The sequence below is a fragment of the Gopherus flavomarginatus genome, chromosome 5 (assembly GCF_025201925.1).
Source record: "Gopherus flavomarginatus isolate rGopFla2 chromosome 5, rGopFla2.mat.asm, whole genome shotgun sequence".
Lineage (NCBI taxonomy): Eukaryota > Metazoa > Chordata > Testudines > Testudinidae > Gopherus > Gopherus flavomarginatus.
In genome coordinates, this window is record NC_066621.1 from 118,998,861 (window position 1) to 119,022,718 (window position 23,858).

Below are 23,858 nucleotides of genomic sequence, written 5' to 3' on the forward strand. Positions count from 1 at the left end.
TGTGTGTGTGTGTGTGTGTGTGTGTGTAAGAGAGAGAAAGAGATGAGGGGGGGCTTACCGTGGCTATATGGGTCTCTGCCTTTCTATGTGTGTATGGTCACCTTGGTTGTGTGCCTGTGTGTGGGTATATTCACCTTGTGTGGATGGATGTGGGAGTGTAGTGTTCTGGACTATGTGGGTCTCTGCTGCAGTGCGTGAGTGAAGTCACCAGAAGCCAGTTGCAGCAGAGTCACTGGAGCAAGACCTCAATTTGGTTTTGAGAGGAGCTTTAACTGGTTCTGCTGTCATGACTGGGACCACTTGTGGAGGGCAGCCTCTCTGAATGGAGAGGCCTCTAGAAATCAGGTGGGGCTGGTACATCAACCCTTTACTCTCCCTCTCCTGATGCAGCTCCTCCTCCTGGTCTTCTCCTGCCTTCGGAAAGCAGCTTGGGACTATGGGCGCCTGGCCCTGCTGATGGATAATGACAGGTAAGGACTGAGCTCCCTTCCTAGGGGCTGGTGGCACCCCCCAAGTGTTTGTGACAGAGCAGGGAGAGGAGCTGCAGGGTCTATTCCCTGCCCTTATTCCAAAACAAGCCCAGAAGAGTCAATGTCAGGGCTGTTGAACGGTGCCAGACTAGCAGCTCTGGTGGCTGAGCAGCTCAGTTCATCCCCACGGAGAGGCACAGCATGGGTGGCAGCAGGGCAAGCTTTTCTCACAGGCTCCCTCATTCATGCCCCGGAGGAACACTGGCTAGGGATGGGAGGGCAGGTCAGCCTCCATGGCCCGGTCAACTTCTCTGCTGAGCCTTTCAAGACGTAGGCCAGTTAGTGCCCATTGTGCTGCTGGGTTTTGGGGCGGGAAATGCTGCTTCTGGTAAGCTCTGGAGCTCTCTCCTGTCCCCACGCTGTGGCCGGATTGAAGGCAAGTTTGATTCTGTAGCAGTGGAAGTGGCAGGGCTGTCCGTGCACTGGCAGGGCCACGTTCTCTAGAGTGACACTGGTGGGTGTATCAGAGTCAGCACCAGGGCTGCGTTAGCTTTCACTTGTAGGTTCAGAACTAAGGAACATGTTCCTTCCTTTTTTCTTTCTTGGAAAACCAGGAAGAAATAGGAAACAATGCACCAAAAGGTTAAATAACAAACCCCTCACTAGTCCGTTAGCATGTGCAGCAATTATTGAGCTAACACACCAGCCACTAACAGTGAGAGGACCCCATCCTCCACCTCCCTCTCAGCAGTTGCATCATCCCTTGGCAAAAGGTCCTGACCAGGGATGTCAAGGCTCCCTAAGGACCTGATCTGATGCCTGCTGAACGCTGTTGTAGAACAGCTACTGATGGAAATGGGAGAAGGATCTATCATCAGCACAGGGGTCCTTGAGGGATATGGAACTAGCTAAATGCTGACATGTGGCTTAATGCTCTGGTCTTCTGGCAAAGAGGGCGCAAGTATCAGAGGGGCGCAGAGCATGTATCTGAATGAAATCTGTGTACTATGATATGACCCGAGAGGAGGAGAGATGGGGAGTTTGGAGGTGTGGGTTTGGGAGACAGGTTGCTCGGGATGAGAGGATGGAAGGGTGTGGGGGTGAAGGTTGTTTAAAAATAGAGCTGGAGGTGTGGGTGGTAGGTGATGATTGGGGGGTTCATGGCACTTGGCTTCTTGTTGTCATTATCTTACTCATAGTCTGAGGTGGAGTTGAGTGGGGATGAACGTTTGGAGGGAATGCAGGCACAATGGGCTGCAGGTTGGCGGGTGATAGTCAACTGGGGATATAAAACTGGGAGGATAAGCAGGGAATGATAGAAGTATCCTGAATGGTTACTGATACTTCTAATTGTCTCCTCTCCCCCACTTCTGAACCAGCCGAATCCCTCCAAGCACATGGAATTCCTACGAGTAATGATAATGGTGATCTGGTGATTGTGGTTTTGGTGACAAGAAAAATGCCTTCCTGGGAAAGAAAGAGAAACAGCAGCTGCTTTCCCACAGGGGTTGGAGCCAGTTCTCCCACCAAAGGGGCAGGAGACTGCCTCAGCACAGAGTGTTGTCTGGCAGCAGGAGGGGAGAGAATGCTAAGTGTTTCTGGTACAGCACCGAGGTTCTCCTGGTGCTCTAGTCTGGTTGGGTGGAGGAGGACGTCAGTATTCTCCTAGCCTGCAGATTTCCAGGGGTTTAGAACCCAGCTGGGCCTTAGGACAGGACTCAGGAGAAAAATGTGATCAACACAATTAAAAAAAAAATCAGATCCTATATTTGTTATTGATTAAAAGAATGTCGGGATTCTGAGAGATGTTGTTCCCCATTTACAAGTCCAAACCTGCTTTGATTGGCAGCATGAAACCAGACCAAAATATCAGGCATCCTCCCGACAGGTGCCATGTTTCTCAGCACCTCACAGCCATCCTGCTCCCCATCCCTGCAGCAGTTCCTCTTTCTTTCCCATGGCTGTTATTTCTGGAGGACGGTAGGGAAGAGTGTCTCTGAGAGAGATGGGGTTGGCTTTAGGGAATTCTTTCCAGAATCCTCTTCTGAGCCTCTATTTTCTTTGATTTTTCTCAAGCACTGCCTTTGGTTCGAAATCTGGAAATGTGTCAGTGATGTTTTCACTTGTTGGAGAGATTAAAAGGACAGTCAAGATTTAAAACAGCAGACACCATTAAAATATAGTACTAGAATGTCACATGGCATGTTTAAAACAGTCAGAACTGTAAAAATCCAAGTCACTTTTCCCCAGTGATCCCCTATTCGCTTTACTCCCTGAATTTCACTCCTCCTGGGCAGTGACATTAGCCTGGTCACTTTCACCTCTTCATTCTTGACACTTTCCCTTGCTAGTCGCCAGGCAGTAGCCCAAGGCTGCTGGGTTTGAGGCTTCCCAAACTGCCAGAAAGGTTTTAAAGCTAAACAAAAATGTTTCTCCATTCAGTTAATGGAAACCTTGCTGTTAATAAGGATACTGACATTGACCTCATTTGTAAAGTGCTTTGAAATCATACTGATGAAAAGCACTTTTAAGAGCTAGGTATTACTGTATTATTGTAATTTTATTATTAAGTTTTGAAAAACATTTTTCTCACACAATCTAAACTCCAGCACAAATGATTTGACACTGTCCCTTTAAGAGTTTTTCGCTCCCTAAACTCTTCCTCTTCTACCAGAATAGTGCAAGTGAGGTCATAGTGGTGAGTCAGTGATGTTGCAGTCACTGCCATAATGATGTCACAAACATGTAGTTATGACCTCGCTGGAGCAAAGAGTGGGGAACTCTTCTTTAGCCAAAGTATCTGAGATAACAGAAGAGAAGCAGGGAAACAACCAGACAATAGAGCCTCATGCGCTAGTGGGATCTTGTTTTTACTTTGATCTGGTGGGACATTTCTCTCTTCATTACTTCCAGGAAGTCCCAAGTGTAAACCAAAAGGGATTTTCCTGGAAAGGAGCCAGCACAGGGAGAAGTGTTGAATAGTTAATATCTTCCCCCACTGCCCCTCGGTCTGAGGAGCTTCCTTTAACTTGTCGTGAAGGTAGTGACCTCACATGGGTTTTGTGAAGCGTGAGCAGTGTTTGTGAACCATAAAGAGAACCTTGAACAAATGGAGATAGAGGACAGAGTGTTATTATATTGTAACAAATCCATGGCCATTCAGAACTTAACAGCATGAGCAAGGAGAAAACTGGGATGCTCCCACTCCAAAAGCATAGAGCCCTAGCACTTCAGCTAAAGGTGACACTCCATTAGCTGCCAGCACTATAGGGACTGTGACCCACAGTGAAACAGGTCTGATTCTGCTGTGCAGAGGACAGCGATTGCATGCATAGACAGACACACATACACCAATTTGTTATGATATTATCATTACTGACTGACTTGTTGTCTCATTTCTCCTGTATGCAGTGGGCATCAATACAGTTCAATATGTCCTAGACAATGACTGTGTGTGTGTAACCGCTGTTCCCATGAAACTGAATCTGTGCCATTCGCTGGGGAGGTGTTGGGAGTGGCAGGTTCTTGGGGTGCAGTTGCTGCATGTATAGAAACCTTTTGCCACCTGCTGATTCACCATCTTAAACTGTCTGAGGAGAGAGCTGACTCCATGCAGCTATTGAGCTGAAAAATCCCTTCCAGCTGCTGGGCTAGAAACGCACAAATGCTGTCCTGGCTTGGCTGATTTCTCAGAAAGGGGTCGCTTGCTGTGGGGGAAAATGTCACTTTGAAGTGGGTCTGATCAGAATCTTGGGGTTTTTCCTCATCCTTCTTGCTCCTTCTCTTGTGCTTCTCCTTCATTCCCTCTCTTCTTTCTCTCCCCTTCTCTCCATCCTGTGCCCCCTTTCTTGCCCTCTCTCTCCTCCCTCTGCCTGGAAGCTTGACGTCGCTGTTCTATGGGGAGCAGAGTGAGAAGGAGAAATCACCGTCGGAGACCAGCCCGCCGGATGTCGATAACAAAGATGTGGTGAGTCTCAGTGGGATGTGGGAGGGAAATTAGCTCCATCCTGTGCAAAGAGGAGCTCTCTCTACTACAGGGAGCACAGGTTTAAAATTAGATTAGGTCACCAGTCTGAAGTTTCCTGTTTAATATGAACCAATGGTGGAGCCAGGAGCTGCCCTTTGTTTTCCTGGGAAGCGGCAATTTTCTAATGCTCTTACAGTGAGTGTCGATGCTTGGGAAATCCATCCCCCCCATTGATCTAGCACCAGGGGAGCTGTTGTTGGTGTCAGCAGTGGGAGTGCTAGAGCTGACAGCACACTGGTGCTTTTTGCCCTTGTGTTTTCTAGATCCATTCCCAACAGGGTTAGATAACATGGTAGTAGCAGCTCCTGAGTGCTGTCTGTGTCAGTACTCCCTGTGACGGGTTGGATCACAGAAACCGCCTGGGGGCTGCCAACTGATGTGCCAAGATTCTTCTGCCCCTGCTTTCCCTGCCAGCTTGAGACTCCAGCATCCTGTCTTGTTCAGCCAGACACGCCAGTCTGCTCCAACACAGACCCAGGGTCTGAACCATGTGCCCCAAAGCTGCAGACTTAACTGAAAGCAACTTAAGAAGTGTTCCTGTCTTTAACACTCAGATGCCCAATTCTCAATGGAGTCTAAACCACAAATAAATCCGTTTTACCCTGTATAAAGCTTACACAGGGTAAACTCATAAATTGTTCACCCTCTATAACATTGATAGAGAGATATGCACAGCTGTTTGCTCCCCAGGTATTAATACATACTCTGGGTTCATTAATAAGTAAAAAGTGATTTTATTAAATACAGAAAGTAGGATTTAAGTAGTTCCAAGTAGTAACAGAACGAAGTGCATTACTAAGTAAAATAAAATAAAACACTCAAGTCTGAATCTAATCCAGTAAGAAAACTGAGTACAGATAAAAACCTCACCCTTAGGCCACGTCCAGACTAGGGTATTAAAATCGATTTTAGATACGCAACTTTAGATACGGGAATAACGTAGCTGAAGTCGAATTTCTAAAATCGAGGTACTCACCCGTCCAGATGGCGCGGCATCGATGTCCACGGCTCTCCATGTCGATTCCGGAACTCCGTTCGGGTTGATGGAGTTCTGGAATCGATGTAAGCGCGCTCGGGGATCGATACATCGCGTCCAGACTAGACGCGATATATCGATCCCCGAGCAATCGATTTTAACCCGCCGATGCCGCGGGTTAGTCTGGACATGGGCTCAGAGGAATTCCAGTAAGCTTTCTTTTACAGAGTAGTCTCCTTCTAGCCTGGGTCCAGCAATCACTCACACCCCCTGTAGTTACTGTCCTTTGTTCCAGTTTCTTTCAGGTATCCTTGGGGGTAGAGAGGCTATCTCTTTAGCTAGCTGAAGACAAAATGGAGGGGCCTCCCAGGGGTTTAAGTAGACTTTCTCTTGTGAGTGGAGACCCCCTCCTCTCTCCTATGCAAAGTCCAGCTCCACGATGGAGTTTTGGAGTCACACGGGCAAGTCACATGTCCATGCATGACTCAGTTCTTACAGGCAGGAGCCATTGTTTACATGCTACCCTGACCATCCTCAGGTAGACTTCTTATGTGGATTGGAGCTTTCCAAGATACATTGTCCTTTAAGTGTTTCTTGACTGGGCATGTAATTTGCATATTCCTTTCTCAAGAAGCTGACCAAATGCTTTACTAAGGTTACTTAGAAATCAAGCAAGTACACAGCCAATATTCATAACTTTGAATACAACGACACATGCATACAAATAGGATGAATAGATTCAGTAGATCATAACTTTTACAGAGATATGTTACATGGCATATGTAGCACAAAACATATTCCAGTTATGTCATATATATACATTAATAAGCATATTTCCATGAAGCCTTATGGGGTGCACCGTCACACTCCCTCCATGGAAGATTTTCCTAAATTTCCCAGGGTAGATGCAACCTGTCTCTCTTTCTCATTCCCTCTCCTCCATCTCTCCATTGCCCTGCTCTTGCTCTCTGAGCATGTTTGTCATATAGAAAAATTTAAGCTTTGACTAACAAAAAGATGAACCCCTGAACTGGCTTTGGCCGTGGCTCTGGTGACATTCCTGGAGCTGCCTCTTCTTCTCCACAGCAGGTCTTGTCCATTTACCAGGAATTCTCCTGTTTCTGGCAATTTCCCTCTGACTTGTGACCCTGTTCACTTGTCACTGGGGAGAGGTGGGACACGTACATTGCAGGAATCACTGTGTGAAGGACTCTTTCCTCCATGGGGTCAAGTCAAATGAAAGGCCATGGGAGTGGCCTGTATCCTGTGGAGGGAGAATTGCCCCAGGGAGGTAAGCTCCTCTCCAGGGCTAATGCCTTTGTGCAGTGCTGAAAAGGGAACTGCTGTGCTGTCGAAGGATCTGTCCTTCAGAGGAGCCCTGGAGCTGAGGTCTGCCATGCCAGCTGGTGCCAAGGAAAGCTGCTTGAGTCTGTCCTTGGATTCTGGAGGATTCAAGCCCTTGTCATCCCCACCTACCATACTTCTCAAACCCACTCTCGGATCTCTGCAGTGATGGGACTTCCCTCTCCTAGCCTCTTCCCTGGCTGCTCTTGCTGTGAAGACAAATTCCTTAATCTCCAGCTTAGACTTTTCCTTCCATCACTTCAGGGCCATAACCTCCTTGTCCTGCCATCTCCTGAGAGCGTTGTTAATTCCCTTCATTCACTTGTACTGTCACCCTGACGGCTTCTGTAGGCTGTGATCATGTCCCCCCAGAGTCATCTTTATTCTAGGAATTGCTAGCCAGGTTCATGCCCATGGATTTCCCCCAGAAGGAATGTAGCCTGGTGCATTTATTTGTCAGCTCCTCTCTGCTCTCCTCGAATGTCTTCTCCAGTCCTTCTGCTGGCTGCTATCTGAACACTAAAGGTCCCTTGGCATTTTCAGAAAAACAGAGGTGATCACCTCCGTGTTCTGTCGTCATTGACACTAGTTGTGCTGTCAGAGCTGGTCACTGAGTGCAGAGCAGGAGCTCTGTTAGTTTAGCAATAGTTGCCGTGCAGCCAGCCCCCAACTGGCCTCCTTGGCCACAATCACGGCATGGCTTGTCCCTGGTTCCCCACAATGTGAAGCACTCTGAGGCCACGCTCCATTTCTGGTACCTTGGTTTGCTCTCAACCTGCTGATCCTGTTTATCTTCCCTTCCAGGGATTCTGCTCCTGGCTCATTTCCATCTACCAAATGAAGTAAGTACATGTCCTTTCCTGTCTGCATTGGATGGCAGCTACCTGGCCTCTCTCTGCCTTTCCGTGTATCCAAGACACCACCTGGGTACCACCCATCACCAGTGAATACCCCAGTGCTGCTGTATCTGCTTGGCATCCCTTGATCAGAAAGCACCTCCCCTGGACGGGGAGGGGAACATGGGCTTTTTGTTCATTACATCCTGCTGTCCCTTGTGTGCTGTCCCATCTCCCCTCTGCCCTGGTTCTGGTGAGTGCTCCTCTCCCACCTTGAGGGACATTCAGGAGGCCCACAATATACCTGAAGTTCAGAAAAAGTTTGACAGACTTCTCCCCTCCCACCCTCATTTTTGTGGTGCCCTTGGTTCTGATCATGTCCAGAAGAGTGAAGCACTGCCCAAAAAGTCTGTTCTCAGGGCCAGTGGGGATCAGAAAGGGCTGGAACTCCCCTAAGAGAGACCAGGCCCAGGGGATTTCCACCTCCCATTTAGCAGAGTTGGCTAGTTCAGGAAAGTGTCCAGATTTGTTGGTGTTTCACTGGCTGGACTCTCCAAATGCTAGGAGATCACCATCCCTTCTTGTGTTCATCGAGGGATCTGGTCCATGGAATGTCAGGGACAACCTATTGTGTTGGAGTTTGAGATGGAGAGGTCCGGTTAGGCTCCTCCAGGGGCTACTGCAGGATTGTTCCGTTCAGTGTACGTTCCAGGGCTTTGTCCAAGCCCAGGTTTAATGTCCCAAATGATGGGGCTCCCTCCCAGCCCTTCCCTTGGGGACCAGTCTGCAACCCTCTAGACGTCCCAGATGTCCCATTCCACGGGTGCCAAAATGCCATCCTCCAGGGAGAGACTCAGAGCACTCTCCTCCTGAATCTTGTATGTGCTCTCTGGAGGGATGGCCTGAGTTTGAGCCCTACAGTATTTGGGGCTGGTGCTTTCCACTGGAGAGTGGTGGGGGGCTGAGGGGGGCATGCCCCCTGAGCAGGGATGGGTGATCTCACATCACCTGCACTAACACACCATCCGCCTCTGTGTCGGTAAGGGATGAGGAGCTCCAGAGCAAGTGTGGGATCGATGCCACCACCTACCTCTCTTTCCAGCGCCACATCCTGGTGCTGGTCATGATCGTCTGTGTGCTCTCTGTGGCTGTCATCCTGCCTGTCAACTTCTCTGGGGATCTCTTGGGTAGGTAATTCTCCAAGCCCACTGCGTGATCCCAGTGGCAGAGCACAGATCCGCACAGCACATGGGTGGGCATCATACACCAAGCGGGATGGGGGACTGATGATGCCGTCAGTTAGCTGGGAAGGTGGGATTCTGAATAAGGTGTGGTGCCCAGAAGATTGGTTCAGTGCAGGGGGTCATGCCTGGGAGATTGGCCCCATGGGGTGTGGGTTGGTGGCCAGCTATGGGGTATAGGAAATGGGGGAGACCAGAGAAGCTTTGGGGCTTGCAGGAGGAGGAGAAACCCTGGGGAAGCAGCAGAGAGGAAGGAGCCAGGAGGGGACCCAGGCATCTGTCATAGAGAAGCTGTTTGTATTCTGGGCCTGAACCTCTTGAGATGCGCGGCACTCCCATAACCTCCATGCTTCCCCTCTTCTTTTCCAGGAAGCAGTCCAGCTCATTTTGGCCGGACAACCATCACCAACGTCCCAACACAGTACGTTCCCCCCACACCTTGCAGCTGCACTCTCTGCCGCTTGTGGAGATGGCTGCCAGGGGCACAGGGTTAGGCCATCAGCAATGTGGGGCCTGGGACCAGGGACAGGGTTTTCTTTTACATAGTTCATAAAGATCTGCACGACTCGTGCACTGCAAAGACATGTGAGCACCTGATGGCCAGATGTGGACACCTGTATAAGAAGACATGGTAGCCAGCACTCCTACACCGTGCACAATAGCACCTCCTGCTGGAACTGCCGTAGCTTGGAGCTAGCACCTCCCCAGCCAGCACTCCTACACCATTCAGTACAGCACCTCCTGTTGGGATGAGTTTGGTCTGGAGCAGCTTGAGTTTACAAGTTCTCCTGCCTCATTCCTCCGGCAGCTCAGCTAGTGCTCCTGCAGCTTTCCCTCTGGTGCTCCCTACTAGCAGAAACTAGGACTGCATTAACTGAACTGCCAGCAGCTCACTTTCCTGCATCCATTCCTTACAGCACCTTGTGCTGGAAGAGGCAGGGACTGCAGTAGCTATGAGCATGGATGCTATGTGCTTTTGGTTTTCACTGTGATGAGCAAACCAGGTGGAGGGGAGGACGGGACTGCAGTGGGTTTGACTGATCTCCAATAGGGGTGCTGCTTTGTTAGGTTGCAGATCTGTTCCTTTTTTCTTGCACAGAGACCGTCTCCTGTGGCTGCACAGTATCTTCGCTCTCATCTATTTCATTATCACCATCCTCTGTATGGCTCATCACTCTGTCCAGCTCGAATACAAGGAGGATGAGAAGGTAAGCTGCCCCAGTCCTCTTCTGCCCCTCTCAACCGAAGGGGAGACCCTGCACAACTTTGCTTGTCTTTTGCCATCTGTGCTTTTGAACGAGCCACAGTTAGAATACATTAGATCTTTACGAATGGCTTGGAGTTCGGTTAACTGGGAAAAAGAAGGTGGATTTCTCCCATTCTCCTTAAAATGAAAGAAACCCTCAGATTAGGCACCATTTTGTGCCCCCATCAAGTTTAAACTTGTATGTGTTGCTGTCGAGGGACTGAGCTCAACCCATGTCCAAGCAGTGTAAGAGGTGGTAGTGTCTAGTGGTTACAGCAGGGGGCCTAGGAGTCAGAGGCTATTCCCAGCACTGGGAGGGTGTGGTTGAGTAATTAGAGCCTGGAACTAGAAGTCAGGACTCCTGGTTCTGTTCCCACCTCTTGGAGGGATATTAGTGAACTGGCCGGGGACTGGGATTCAGGACTCCTGGATTCCATCCCAGCTTTGCCACCAATTCACAGGATGATCTTGTACAAGTCTCTGTGCATCAGTTTTCTCCATCTGTGCAATGGTAGAAATGATACTGACCTTCCTTCCAGGGAGAATGTGAGGTGCTGCAGAGGCGGGAGTGTTGTGAATGCAAGACAAAACATGGTTCTGCTCCCCGATTCCTCTATCTCAGCTCCTCTTCTCCTCTCCCAGGTTGCCCGGACACTGATGGTCACCCGGATTCCCAAGGAAATCACAGACTCCTCCCTTGTCATCAAGCATTTTCAGTGAGTAGAACCACAGGTAGCTGCTTGATCTGTGCCCATCTCTGTGAGCTTCTCTGCCCCTGGTTCTGCTGATTCTTGACGACTCACTGAAGGGAGACAGGTCGGGATGCCCATGGTCTGGATGAGGGGTGAAAACATTAGAGGAACATCAGTGTGGAAAGCAGGTGATGTTGCCAGCAGCCAAAGGTCTCAGGTAATGAAGAAAGTGGTTCTGCCCCCTGCTGGCTGCCATGGCAAAGACAGGTACAGAAAATGCAGCCATCCTCCCTCTTCTCATCCAACATTGCCCAGGAAGACTCACATCCTGGGGGTTGGTAAGTGGTCTGGGGCCAGGAGGCTGTCCCCCTCAGCAATCCCAGCTCTCCCTTCCTTGCGGAGTTGGAGATGAGGAGTCAGCGGGGCTGGGAGAAGCAAGTGGTTTGAGTCTCTTCAGTCTCCTGGGAGAGAGGGTCTCACATGTCTGTCTCTGTATGTGCCCTGCAGCGAGGCCTATCCCAGCTGTACTGTCACCAATGTCCAGTTCTGCTTTGATGTTCACAAGCTGATGAAGCTGGATGGAGAGAGGTGAGTCTGCGCTGGGGCCTTGGTGCCTTGAACTCCTTAGGAGTCCCATGGAGCTATCTCATGGTGCCTGCATATCACCCACTGATGGGCTCAAGAGTCTGCATGCACACTGCCTATGCAGGCTCTCCAGAGCCGTCATCCTGCCTGGATCTAGTTTACCCTGTAAAAGAACAGTCCTGTATGCCAGGGGAGCACACCCACATTGTCTACATGGCCTCAGGAGTCCCAAGGGAAATCTCACACCTTGGCCTCCCTTGGCATTTGAGACTTCTTTATTTGAGGTTCCTAGTGGCCTTGCCTATCTGGCAGGCTGTGCCTGGGGTACCTGAGGTCTCTCTAGTGCTAATGAGCACTGTCTCCTCCTAGTGTTAGCATGGCACCAGGCTCCCATGCCAGGAGGAGTGTGCCCAGCAGGATGAGCGTATCAGGCTTCCCCCTCTGTCCCTGTCCACATTGGTACATCTGGGATATTTCTGGCCTGGTGTGCTGTAGGGGGCATGTTATGGAAGACACAGGGTGCATCTGGGAGTATATGGAAAAAAGGCTCCTTTCCAACAAATTAGGGGAGCTCTCTTTTCTGGGAGGCCTCATGAAGTGTCTTCTGTGATCCTATTCCTGGCAGGCGCAAGGCAATGAAGGGACGACTTTACTTCACCACCAAGGCACAGAAAGAGGGGAAAATCATGATCAAAACTCACCCCTGCGCCCGCATCTTCTGCTGCCGCAGCTGCACCTTTGAACAGGTAAGAGATCACAGTTGTGGAGGGTGGGGCTGGATAACACTCGACCCCAACAAGCCCCAGGCCCCTAATCAGAGATTCTCTTATAGCTTCCCCTCCCCACACAGCTCTGCTTCTGTGACAGCCACTAAACAATGCTGCTCTCCAGTCTCCTTCCCACCATGCATACTGGGGGATGGAGGCTCAGGAGAATGAGATGGGTCAGGGGAACCCTCAGGGCCAGAGGGAGGTTTCCATTGATCAACAAACAACTAGGGTGACCAGACATCCCGATAAAATCGGGACCGTCCCGGTATTTGGGTGGTTCGTCCCGATATTTCACTCTGCCGGCAGCACTCGGCCTTTGTTGTTGTTGTTGTTGTTGCTCCGCCGGCAGCACTCAGCTTTTTTTTTTCTCTGCCGGCGGACACCCCCCACCCCATATATCCCAATATTTTCTTCATCTCATCTGGTCACCCTAAAAACAACCCACAGAATCAGGCACCCAAGGTGGCTCACTCCGGAACCTGAACTGTGTATATAGGAAACACTCACCTGCTACTGCCCTCTCGAGGCACAAACCATCACTTGCAGCTGTTGTTCCAACCCAGACAGCTGTCTCCTTGACACAGACTTTAGTGTTGTTCTTTTACAAGCAGCGTGTCTGCCTGGAGAGACTGGAATGACATACAGTCACTCTCACTTTCACACCCATCCCTGGGCACCTCCCCGCCACAGTTAACTCACTGCAGCTGTGCATCCTGGGTTAGCATTTGTCAGCTGTTGAACACTACTTAATATTTCTTCCAGCAGTACGCAAAAGCCACAATTAGTATCGGCAGGGGCGGCTCAAGGGTTTTTGCCGCCCCAAGCGGGAGGTCCACCGAAGCCGCGGGACCAGCGGATCCTCCGCAGGCAAGCCACCAAAGGCACCCTGCCTGCTGCCCTTGCGGCACTGGCAGAGTGCCCCCCATGGCTTGCCGCCTCAAGCACGCGCTTGGCATGCTGGGGCCTGGAGCCACCCCTGAGTATCGGGTCCCTTGTGCTAGGTGCTGTATGTGCCCACAGAAAAACATAGGCTCTGACACTCAAAGGCCCCGATCCTGCAAGTTGCTTCTCACTGGCAGACCCCTGTGTGCACCAGCATAGACCCCTCCCACACAGAGCAGCTCCATTCAGGATGGGGGCCTAAGAAGACAGGGAACACCTGAAGGGTGTTGGGAGAGGGATACAACCGAATAGAGTCAGGTTTAAAATCCGTAAGTGCATTTGCAGGTTCTTTCCTGACAGTTACACAATGTAAGGGCCAGCTTTCCCTACGTGCCCCTTGCATCATTCACTGGCTGATGTCTCATAGGCACCACAGCTGGGATGAGTCCAGAGGAGCGATCTGAAGGAGGAGGGCATAGTGATCTTATGGCTCAATGCCCCCTGGTTCTGCTGCTGTTTCTTAGGGTGAAGATGGGCACGGTGGGGGCCAGATGCCCTCAGTCAATGTCCATTATCCCAGTGAGGGGTGGTGCTGGAGTTAAACATACTCGTGGTGGTGGGAGTTTCGGCTTCTTTAGCATTGTTCCCAAACACTGCCTCCTTAAATCCTGCATCAATACATCTTCTGTCCTTGCTTGGACCAAAGGCCTCAGCTCCCTCCTGGAATCCTTATTTCCCTCACATGGGTGAGGAAGGAGCCTGCACGTCCAAAACCAGCTCCTCTCATTCCCACTTGTAACTTGCTCAGTGACTGCCTCCCAGCAGCTAGTCCAGGTGTTGATGTGGCAGCCCCCCAGATTTCATCCCCAGTAATCTGCTGGAATGTCAGTCCCCATCTCTCTGGGAGGAGAGCTCCTTTTAAAGTGATCTTTCCACTCCCCTGCAGGTGGATGCTGAGCAGTACTATGGGGAGCTGGAGGAGAAACTGACCGATGAGTTCAATGCTGAGCGCAACCGCATCTCACTCAAGCGTCTTGACATGGCCTTCGTCACTTTCCAGGATGAGAGGATGACATCAGTGTGAGTGCAGGCCTCAGCGAGAGCAGGGTCGAGGTCCTGCTAGCTAGAACGGCCCTCTGGGCAGCCTACACATTACCCTCTGCCCATGGGAAATGAACCTGAAATTCACACAGCTCTGGGGTGCAAATATAAAAATAATAAGCAGCTTCGGCTTCTCTAGCACTTTCCCCTGCTGGGTTTGGGACCAGGAATGGTTAGTCCGTTCCTGCTTCAGAGCCAGCAGGGGTGCCCATCTCAGCTCTGGGGTGGGAGTGTCAGTGGCCCTGGTGCTTCGAGGCTGTCAAGTGGCGCTCTGAGTATTTCCGTGGTTCCGCGTGGACTCTGATTTTCAGTAAGCTAAACCCAAATGGTTGTTTAGTCTCAGCCGAACTCTGCCTATCATATCAGCAGAAGAAATGACCTCTGAGTATGGCAGAGGGCCACAGCCTGTGATTGTGGGAAGAACGTTTAGGGTGGCGGAGATCCTAAACCCCTTCACCCCCCTCCCCCAGCTCTTCTCATATAGCAGGAATCTGTCCTGTGAGCCAAAGTCTCCTCTTCCTCCTCTCTCCTGTAGGATTTTGAAGGATTACAGCCGCATCCACTGCCGCAGGCACCCACAGCAATCCTCCGTGACCACGGTGGTAAAGTCCCACAGCTGGGGCGTTCGCTATGCCCCAGCCCCAAGTGACATCATCTGGTAAATCCCCACACAGCTGGATGGAGGGGGCACCAGGGAACAAGGTGGATCCAAAGCTTTAATTCTCCCAGACCGTTGGGAGTGTTAAGGGCTGAGAATCTGCCTCTGCGGGGCCTGAGCAGTGACACCAATGCAGCGAGGTTGCAAGTCTCAGCTAGGCCAGGCAAGGGAGGGGAAAATGAAGTCTCCTGGGCTTTCTCTGGCATTGGTGAATCCAGAGCCCATTGCAGGGTGCACAGAGATTCCATTGTGCTGGTTCTCCTAGATCCTGGCGATGCCCCCAGTTCCAGGTGGGACAATGCAGGGGACAGTTGTGTTGAGATGGGGTGGGATGGGGACTAATAGCAGGAAACCCAGAAGCAGAAGCCCTGGAATAATCAGAAAGGATGGGGTCTATGTGGGGGAGAAGGTATAGGGCAGAGTGAACATGGGAGCCAGTGGGTCAGGCTGTTGAAGTGGGGAGAGCCCCTTCCCAGCTGGGAACCAGGAGGGATACTCCAGCCACCCACACCGCTGTGTCTTTCCCTGTGCTCCACCTGCTGGATACTCTGTTCTCTTGTAGGGAGAATTTATCTGTCCATGGCACGTCATGGTGGGTGCGATTTGTCCTCCTCAATTTCTGCCTCTTCATCCTCCTCTTCTTCCTCACCACACCTGCCATCATCGTCAACACCATAGACATGTTCAACGTGACGCGGCCGGTAGAGAGCCTCAAGGTAGCCGATTCCTGTGGGGCTCTGCCTGCTGGACTCAGGGACCCAACTAGGGGGTTACCCATCTCCGAGCTTGCCTGAGGAGGGGAGGGTGTGGGCTGTCTCTGTGTCCCCCGAGGAGAGCAGGCCATGCCTCTTCTCTGCACTCTCCATGAGTGGGATGAGTGTCTTGGCAGGGAGAAAGGGAGAGCCCACATGGTGGGCAGCCACATGTCCCTGATGGAGGCATCCTCGGGTCTTGTCTCTGTGTGAGGTTGTGTGTGTGTGTCCCCACACCCAGGCAGTGACCCCATACCCTGGGAGGGGCACATACAACCTCACTCATAGGGAGCCAGTGAGGCAGGGCAGCTTTGTGAGTGTGCCAAAGCAAAGGAGGTGGGGTGGGACCATTACAGACTGCACCAAGTGCTGGGCTGCTCCAGAGCTGCCATGAATCCAGCCCCTTCCTCCGCAGTAACCTGTGAGCTGTAGCTGGGGGCTTGCTCTGTCCCAGTAAAGCCTTCTTTCCTCAGCCTCGCCGCCACTCCAGCGGTGCACAAAGTGTCCCAGGGGCCCTGCCACCAGGCAGGCAGGGTCCTAAGCTTGTCTCCGGTCTCTCCCCTCCCCAGAATCCCGTCCTCACCCAGTTCTTCCCCACGTTGCTGCTCTGGGCCTTCTCTGTGTTCCTGCCATTCGTCGTGTACTATTCTGCCTTCTTTGAGTCACACTGGACCAGGTAACTCACGGCCTTTACACTCTGACCTTTCACCCTGGGGCCCGCCTGCCCCCTCGGAGTCACTCGGGATCTGGATTTGAATGAAAACCCTAGTAGGCACCATTTAGTCATCTGCAGGGGTCAGGGTGGGATTGGTCCTACAGTCTGTTCCGCGGGGTGTTGTCCAGTCTGGACTGAAGAGGATGCCAGTCCCTCCTGAGGAGACAATTCCGTGCCCGGAGAGATCGCTGTGTCTGCCCTTGTGTGCACTAGCCAGGTTACTGTGCGAGGTGCTGTGCTGTTTGTTCCCGCCTCCGTTGGGCAGCAGTCACCTGGCAGCTGCACACACACATGCTTCAGTCCACTCCATTGCTCTCAGCTACATTCCAAACCGGCACTGAATCTCCAGGACAGGTCAGGCTGAATGGCTCCCAGCGCAGTCGTTCCCATGCTGGTGGGGATGGAGGTACAGGCGCCCACCTTTTAAAAAATGCCCTGCTACCGGAGGGGGGGGTCAAAGCTGCCCCACCTGATGAACCTCCTGTAGTCCCCTCTCTTCTCCCTTTATTTATGCCTCTCGCTTTAAACCTGCTCCCGGACTGCACTAATGCCTCCCCATGGCCTCAACCAGCAATCCAGCTGTGGTTGTCCAGCTGTGTTCCCTCTCTGCTCCCACTCAGCAGCACCCCCTCGTGGTAAAACTGGCCATTGCAGCTTGTGAACTACAGTCAGATTTCCAGCTGCAAATCCTGTTGTGGGAAGTGATGAGAATTAGAGATTTGGAGGGTGGGGGACTCCCCAGATGGCTTCACCACACCCTGTTCCCCCATTGTGGCCTCTGCATAGTTTAGGGAAATAATCCCCACCTTCCCCAGTTAGCACTCTGCTCCAACAGAGCAGTGTCCCCTTGAGGACAGTCTGATTCTCTGGGCAGAACTGGACCCAAGCCCCAAGCATCTCTCCCTCCAGCTCCTCTTCTGTCTCCAAAATGTATAAAGATCGTTTCCTTTTACTGTAGGTCGAATGAAAATCAGGTCACGATGCACAAGTGTTACTTCTTTCTGGTGTTCATGGTGATCATCCTGCCCTCGCTGGGGCTGACCAGGTACAACCCATGTGCACAGCCCTCCTCATTGACTTGCAGACTGAGAATTATATACATGTGCCTGGAGCTCTTCATCCTGAGGGATCAACCCCAAAGCATTTGCAGAGACTGTGTGTGCAGGGATCACGTCACCATCACTGAAATGCAGTGGAACACAGCAGCTCTTAGCAATCAGCACTTCTACGCACCAGTTATGGCAGAAAGTGCAGTGTATCCATTTAAAATGTAATAGGAAATTAGAGAAGAAGCATGGAATTGCCCATGGCCCAACTGCCCAGGATGCCAAGATTAACTCCCTGACTCTTGGGCAACGTGCCGTCGTGTCTTTAATAATCATGTGTATTCCAGAGGGCATCCCTGTTACATCTCCAAAAGACTGCTGCAGCACAGCAGCCCCTAGAGCAATAACTCTTTAAAGAGGAAATATATCTTATAGTTCAATAGCTGGTTACTTATCATTCTCTGTGGTGTTGCTCCTTGGCCAACGCCAGTCTATAGCTTTAGGGGCTGTGGAGTAGCCCACTTTGTCTTTGAGAGAGAACTGACCAGCTCCCTCTGGGGAACCTCCTGCTCTAATGTATTGGTAGTGTGTATCAAACAGAAATGGCAAAAGCAGCACAGCTACTCACAGGCTACTGCACTTTCAGAGACGCCTGCTGAGGCCCAACTCTCCAGCCCTTTAGCCAGAAAGCACTCGCTCCTCCCCTCCCAGCACATGCACTGTTTGTTCCTGGGCCCGTCCTGTCCCCAAACTTTACCCTGGTGACCCCTCAGCCCAAGGACCCCCAGCTGCACAGCCCCCTCCTTCCTGAGTATGAGCTAGCTCAAGTCACCCTGAGTATTAATCCCTTTCTTGTTCAGCTGATCTGCAAAGGAACTCCTTCGCCGGGTGTGAATGTAGCCTTGTTCTCAGGTCCAACCAAGCTGTGATCAAGTCAGGATCCCAGGGTGGGGGCAAAAGTGGTTTTAATCACCTTTGGGATGTCCTTATTCTGATGCCGGCTGGGATCCACTTTGGTTCCCAGCACAACTTGGAGAAGCAGTGGGGCTGACCTAACTTGCCCTCAGCTGCCTGTGGCACCACGGAGTTGTTCTATCAGCTGGGACTGGTCGGAGCATAGCGAGCCTTCAGTCATATCGCTGTTGCCAACAGCTTTATGCCACCTAGGGATTCTGGCTGTGCTGGGGCTGTTGCCAAGCAGCTAGTGGCCCTTTGCGCAGCTGGAGATGTGCAAAGGGACCAAAGCATCAAGCCAAGATCACTCTGCGGGAGTAGCAGCCACTCCAGTAAGATTTTGACACGGCTCCATCGTAGGTTGAACCCTTTCTGTGGAGCGTTCCAGGTCGTGTAACCAGATCCTTCAGTAATTGCCACCTTTGACAGGACAGTGTTTTCCAGCATTTGCACCAAGTGGCCCAGCTGTTTTTTCGCAGACCAGCCTTGATTATTATCATGATTGTTGTTATTCACACAATGCCAAAACAAAACAGGCTGGGCACATTCCACACCGAGGTCAGGCCCTGTGCCAAAGGGAAGTCCAGAGAAGGGTGGGGGGAAGGTGTGCTGCAAGACCTTTTCCTGCTCTCTGCATGTGCGTGTGAGAGAGAGCGAAAGACTCTTGCCTGTTTGTCCATAATATTCTCTCTTGTCTGTATAACACAGGTCTAACCAGCTTCTGCTCTTCCTTCTCTCATCCAGTTTAGATCTTTTCTTCCACTGGCTCTTTGACATTCACTTCTTGGATGAGGCAAATATCAAGTTCCAGTGAGTACTGGCGGGTGCTGAACGTGTGTGGAGCCATGTTTGTGTGGGGATGTGTGTACACAGGTAGATTAGGGGGAGCTGCATGCACAGCTGGGTGTGTGCAGGGGCAGAGGAATTGCATTTTGCACTGTCAGTGGTTTTTGGTTGTAGTGTTTTAGGATGCCCCAAGTTTTGGCCCCCATTTCTGAGCGATCCCCTGAGCAGAAGGGGCTGCAAGCTCATGGACCCAGCAACCCTGCAGCTGTCACCCCCTGTGCTGCTGGGCAGCTGCTTTGGAGTGATTCGGGCATGAGTCCTGCAGCCACCAGCCTGGCACAGCTCTTCTCTGGCCATCTGCTTGGGGCATGTCTCATTCTCTTCCCTCCTTGTTGTTTCCGGGGGCAGGTGCGTTTTCCTCCCTGATAACGGCGCTTTTTTTGTCAACTACGTCATCACGTCCAGCCTGATTGGGACAGCCATGGAGCTGCTGCGCATCCCCAGCCTCATCGTCTATGCAACCCGCCTCTGCTTCGCCAAGTCTGAGCCAGAGCGGCTCCACATCAAACGGGTGTGTGGCTCCACTCCCTGCACACCCGCACCCACACACTGCCCATCTGCCACACCCTGCCTGGGAACTCAGACCTGCCAGATCCTGTCTCCACTGTCCTGGCCAGAAACTCAACTTCTTGTACTCAGGAGGTGGGGCTCTGGTTGCAGTGCCTCTGGGGACAGGTCCGTGGCCTAGGGCTGCTCCAGGAGGTGGGACTCTGATTAGGGTGACCAGGTGTCTGGTTTTCGACCAGAACACCCGGTCGTAAAGGGACTCTGGCAGCTCCTGTCACCACCGTCAACCGAGCCGTTAAAAGTCCATGTAGCAGTGCTGCGGCACTAAGACAGGCTAGTCCCTACCTGCCCTGGCTCGACACTGCACCCCAGAAGCAGTCAGTAGGCCCGGCTCCTAGGTGGGGGTGGGCCACAGGGCTTCATGCACCACTCCTGCCCCAAGCACCAGCTCCACACTCCCATTGGCCAGAAACTGCAGCCAATGGGAGCTGCAGGGGCAGTGCTTGTGGGCAAGAGCAGCGCGCAGAGCCACCTCCCACACCTCTGACTAGGAGCCAGACCTGCTGGCCACTTCTGTGGCGTAGCACAGTGCAGGACAGACAGACAGCCTGCCTTAGTCCCTCTGCTGAGCTGCTGACAGGGAGCTGCCAGAGGTAAGCCCTTGCCCCAACCTCCTGCTCCAGCCCTGAGCCCCTCCAAACCCGGAGCTTCCTCCTGCACCCCAAACCCCTCATCCCTAGACCCACCCCAGAACTTGCGCCCCCAGGCAGAGCCCTCATCCCCTTGTATCTCACACTCCTACCCCAGCCCAGAGCCCCCTCCCACACCCTGAACCCCTCTGCCCCACCCCTCCAGCCTGGAGCCCCCTCCTGCACCCAAACCCCTCATCTCCGGCTCCACTCCAGAGCTCACACCCCCAACCAGAGCCCTCACCCCCTCCCACACCCCAACACTGTGCCCCAGCTTGGATCCCCCTCCTGCATCCTGTACCCCTCATTTCTGGCCCCACCCCAGAGCCTGCACCCCCAGACAGAGCTGTCACCCCCTCCTCCACCCCAACCCCCTGCCCCAACCCAGCGAAAGTGAGTGAGGGGGAAGAGAGTGAGCCACCAAGGGAGGGGGAACGTAGGGAGCAGGGGAGCAGGGCCTTGGGGAAGGAGGCAGGGCTAAGGTGTTTGGTTTTGTGCAATTCGAAAGTTGACAACCCTAGCTCTGGTCCCAGTGCCTCTGGGGACAGGCTTGTGGCTGGAGGCTGCTGCAGGAGGCTTGGCTTTAGTTCCAGTCCCTCTGTGGCTGCCAAGGGTAAGCTGTGCAGAGGAAGCAATCAGTGCAGGTCTGGAAAGGCAGCGGGGCAAGGGAGTGCATCATGTCGCTCAGTAGTGACCCCATTGGCTGCGTGAAGAGCAGCAGCGCCTGGCTCTGAAGGAGAATCCCTTCCGTGGTCAGCAGGTGATGGCTGCCCATGTTGTCTGGGTGGCTTATAAAGGAAGAAGGGAAACATAAAGGACTGGGAGTTGCTGCCAGGCCCTGGAAGAAATGCTGGGAAGCATGGGGCTGGGGGCAAGGCAATGGGCTGGGAGATCTGACTGACTCTGCCACAGACTCCCTAGGTGAACTGGGACAAGGCCTGTCATCCCTGGGTGCCTCAGTTCCCCATCTGTGGTGTGGGCGCAATGTCCTTTCTCTGCCTTCCATCTGTCCATGTGGAGTACGAGCTCTCTGGGAGACCCTGTCTCCACTATGTGTATGTATAGTGCCTAGTGCCAGGGGCCACGAGCTCACCTGAGGCCTCCAGCTAGTGCTGTAACACACACGATAGCACGAGGCTGGAGGCAGCAGGGTAACTGTGCTATTGGTTGTGCCTCAGTGCCAAGCCTATGAGTTCCAGTTCGGGCTGGAGTACGCCTGGACCTGCTGCATCTTTGCTGTCGTCATGACCTACAGCATCACCTGCCCCATCATCGTCCCCTTTGGTGAGTGGCTCCTGTGAACTTCCAGCCCGGCCTTCAGCTGTCTCATCATCTCCTCTGGGCCTGGCCCCGGGGCTGGAAGCAGCCTCGCCCACATCCATGTTCCCAGGAGAGTCTGTTTGCTCCCTTGGGAGGTGAGATGATCATTAGAAGGCAGCTCTGTCTGGTCTCATTGACCTCCTGCTGAGAACCACCACCCCTGCCCCACTGTCATGCTGTGACTGGGGAACCAGCCCCGGTACAGAAAAGTGAGCAGGGATCAGCTGCCAAATCCCCAATCACCACTGGCATCAATTCCAGGGACTGTTCTCCTTGACCCAGTCCCTCATCCCCTCTCCAAGCTGTGGTGCTTTCACCTCACCCCCCCTCCTTTGTCCAACGATGGCACCTGTCCTGACCCTCTTTCATCTTCCTGGTCCAGGTTTGCTCTACATGCTGCTGAAACACATGGTGGATCGCTACAACATTTACTATGTGTACATCCCCACCAAGCTGAACCAGCGCATCCACTCAGCGGCCGTCAGCCAGGTGGTGGTGGCACCCATCCTCTGCATGTTTTGGCTGCTCTTCTTCTCTGTCCTGCGTCTAGGTAGGGTGGACTCAGGGCAGGGACTCCTCCAGCCTAGACCGTATCTGCATCAGGTCTCACTTCTCCAGGGGACAAGCAGCCAGTTAGTGACCATCACCTTGTCATCAGGAACAGGAGGAGAGGGGAATGGGGCAGACAGGGAGAAAAGAAATGGAGTAAGGGTAATGTTGGTGAGATCTCGATTTTACTCACTGTGTGAGGGGAGGGCTCAGCCAGATGGGGGAGATCTTGGCTGGTAGTTAGGGGGGCCTCAGCCATAGGTGGGAGAGATTTTGGCTGGTACTCAGAAGCTCTTGTGGCTGGTAGGAACTGAAGCTGGTGGACTCTGATACAGACTCCCATGCTGGCTGGCTGTTTTTCTCTGCTCTAGGTCCCATCCGTCCCATCACCCTCTTTACCTTCGTGGTTCTTCTATCCTGCATCCTCTTCTCTTTCTTTGGCCTGTGTTTGAAGAAGCTGCAGCCAAGGAAGCCCTCCAGCTATCAGGTGAGAGAGGGAAGCAGCCGCTTTGGTCCCAGGCCCTGACTCATCGTCTCTTTGTCCTGTTTGTCTGTGTCTTGCCTCTCAGGGGTCAATATGCACTGAGGTGCCTGAGGATTTCGTTGCGTCTGGAGCAGACACAGAGCTGACTCCCCTGGTGATGCATGGAGCATCTCCCCTCTGCCCTTTCACCATCACCAGCTTTGGGTGTGTCTGTGTCGCAGTTGCAGTGGCCCAGCTGAAAGTGGCCCTTCTTGTCTCCAGATCGTAGGCTCTGGGCCCCACCCACCTCCCCCGTCAGCGCTCACACCAGGGGCAGCACTAGGAGATGCTGCATTTTAAGAGGTGCCAGCACTTTGAGCTCCGTTTTGCCACTAGATCCAAATTAGAGCTCACTGCACTTCCAGCAAACCCGTCTCCTGGCAAGCAGTCCCCTGTAATCCAGGCTGAGAGCTCAGAGCCAAGGGGCAGCTCCAGCGTCCCCCAGCTGCTGGTGTCTAGCCCATCTCTGTGAGCTGTAAAACGAGCTGTGGGTCTGTCTCTGGGCAGGTATCGCTGAGGGGTGTGGTCAGTTCAGTTAATCCTAGCTCTCAGTGGCTGCAAACATGATCCCTCCCTCTCTAACCCCATGGTCTCAAATGGCTGTAGGAGGGTGTGTTCCTGTGGTTTGTCCCCACAACTTGGGGGATCTGATCCTTCATTGCTTTGTATTCTCCCTGCCTGCAGATGTCCGAGCAGTCAGAAGGGGCCTTCAACGACACAGAAAGAAGCAGCATCTCCTCAACCCCTAACTCAAATGTGAGTATATCCACCCCCCTGTCCTCACGCGTCAGGTGCCTCGTTTCGGGAGTCAGCTTTATGCGGCGTCAAAACACTCTGATACAATGAACCACTAATGCCTGAGACTAGGAGCACTGCACTGAGACTCCCACAGTGACCCAGATGTACCTCTACCCCGGCATGGCCACTCATCTCCTGGTGCGCAGCTCTTGTGAACAGGGCCAGCTCCAGGCACGAGCCGAGAAAGCTCGTGCTTGGGGTGGCAGATTCTACGGGGCGGCATTCCGCCCAATCCTAGGGCGGCACAGCCACTTTTGTTTTTGTTTTGTTTGTCAATCTGGCCGCCCAGTAGGGGAGGTGCGGAGGAGGAGAGCGCCGGTGCCAGGTCTGT

General features: G+C 52.6%; 1 protein-coding gene across 6 annotated transcripts in view; it reads left to right on the top strand.

The window, feature by feature from the left end:
• Window positions 1-23,858, top strand: part of TMEM63C (transmembrane protein 63C) — a 70,467-nt gene that overhangs the window by 43,406 nt on the left and 3,203 nt on the right. For all 6 annotated transcript variants that reach the window (XM_050955670.1, XM_050955667.1, XM_050955666.1 and 3 more), the window contains 20 exons: window positions 391-470; window positions 4,350-4,437; window positions 7,622-7,659; window positions 8,698-8,840; window positions 9,264-9,315; window positions 9,994-10,102; window positions 10,783-10,856; window positions 11,340-11,420; window positions 12,043-12,163; window positions 14,016-14,149; window positions 14,706-14,828; window positions 15,391-15,544; window positions 16,150-16,256; window positions 17,254-17,340; window positions 19,040-19,105; window positions 19,490-19,652; window positions 21,516-21,621; window positions 22,040-22,207; window positions 22,578-22,693; window positions 23,414-23,485. In XM_050955670.1, the coding sequence (XP_050811627.1) occupies window positions 391-470; window positions 4,350-4,437; window positions 7,622-7,659; window positions 8,698-8,840; window positions 9,264-9,315; window positions 9,994-10,102; window positions 10,783-10,856; window positions 11,340-11,420; window positions 12,043-12,163; window positions 14,016-14,149; window positions 14,706-14,828; window positions 15,391-15,544; window positions 16,150-16,256; window positions 17,254-17,340; window positions 19,040-19,105; window positions 19,490-19,652; window positions 21,516-21,621; window positions 22,040-22,207; window positions 22,578-22,693; window positions 23,414-23,485 (2,082 nt within the window). The remainder of the gene's footprint in view (window positions 1-390; window positions 471-4,349; window positions 4,438-7,621; window positions 7,660-8,697; window positions 8,841-9,263; window positions 9,316-9,993; window positions 10,103-10,782; window positions 10,857-11,339; window positions 11,421-12,042; window positions 12,164-14,015; window positions 14,150-14,705; window positions 14,829-15,390; window positions 15,545-16,149; window positions 16,257-17,253; window positions 17,341-19,039; window positions 19,106-19,489; window positions 19,653-21,515; window positions 21,622-22,039; window positions 22,208-22,577; window positions 22,694-23,413; window positions 23,486-23,858) is intronic.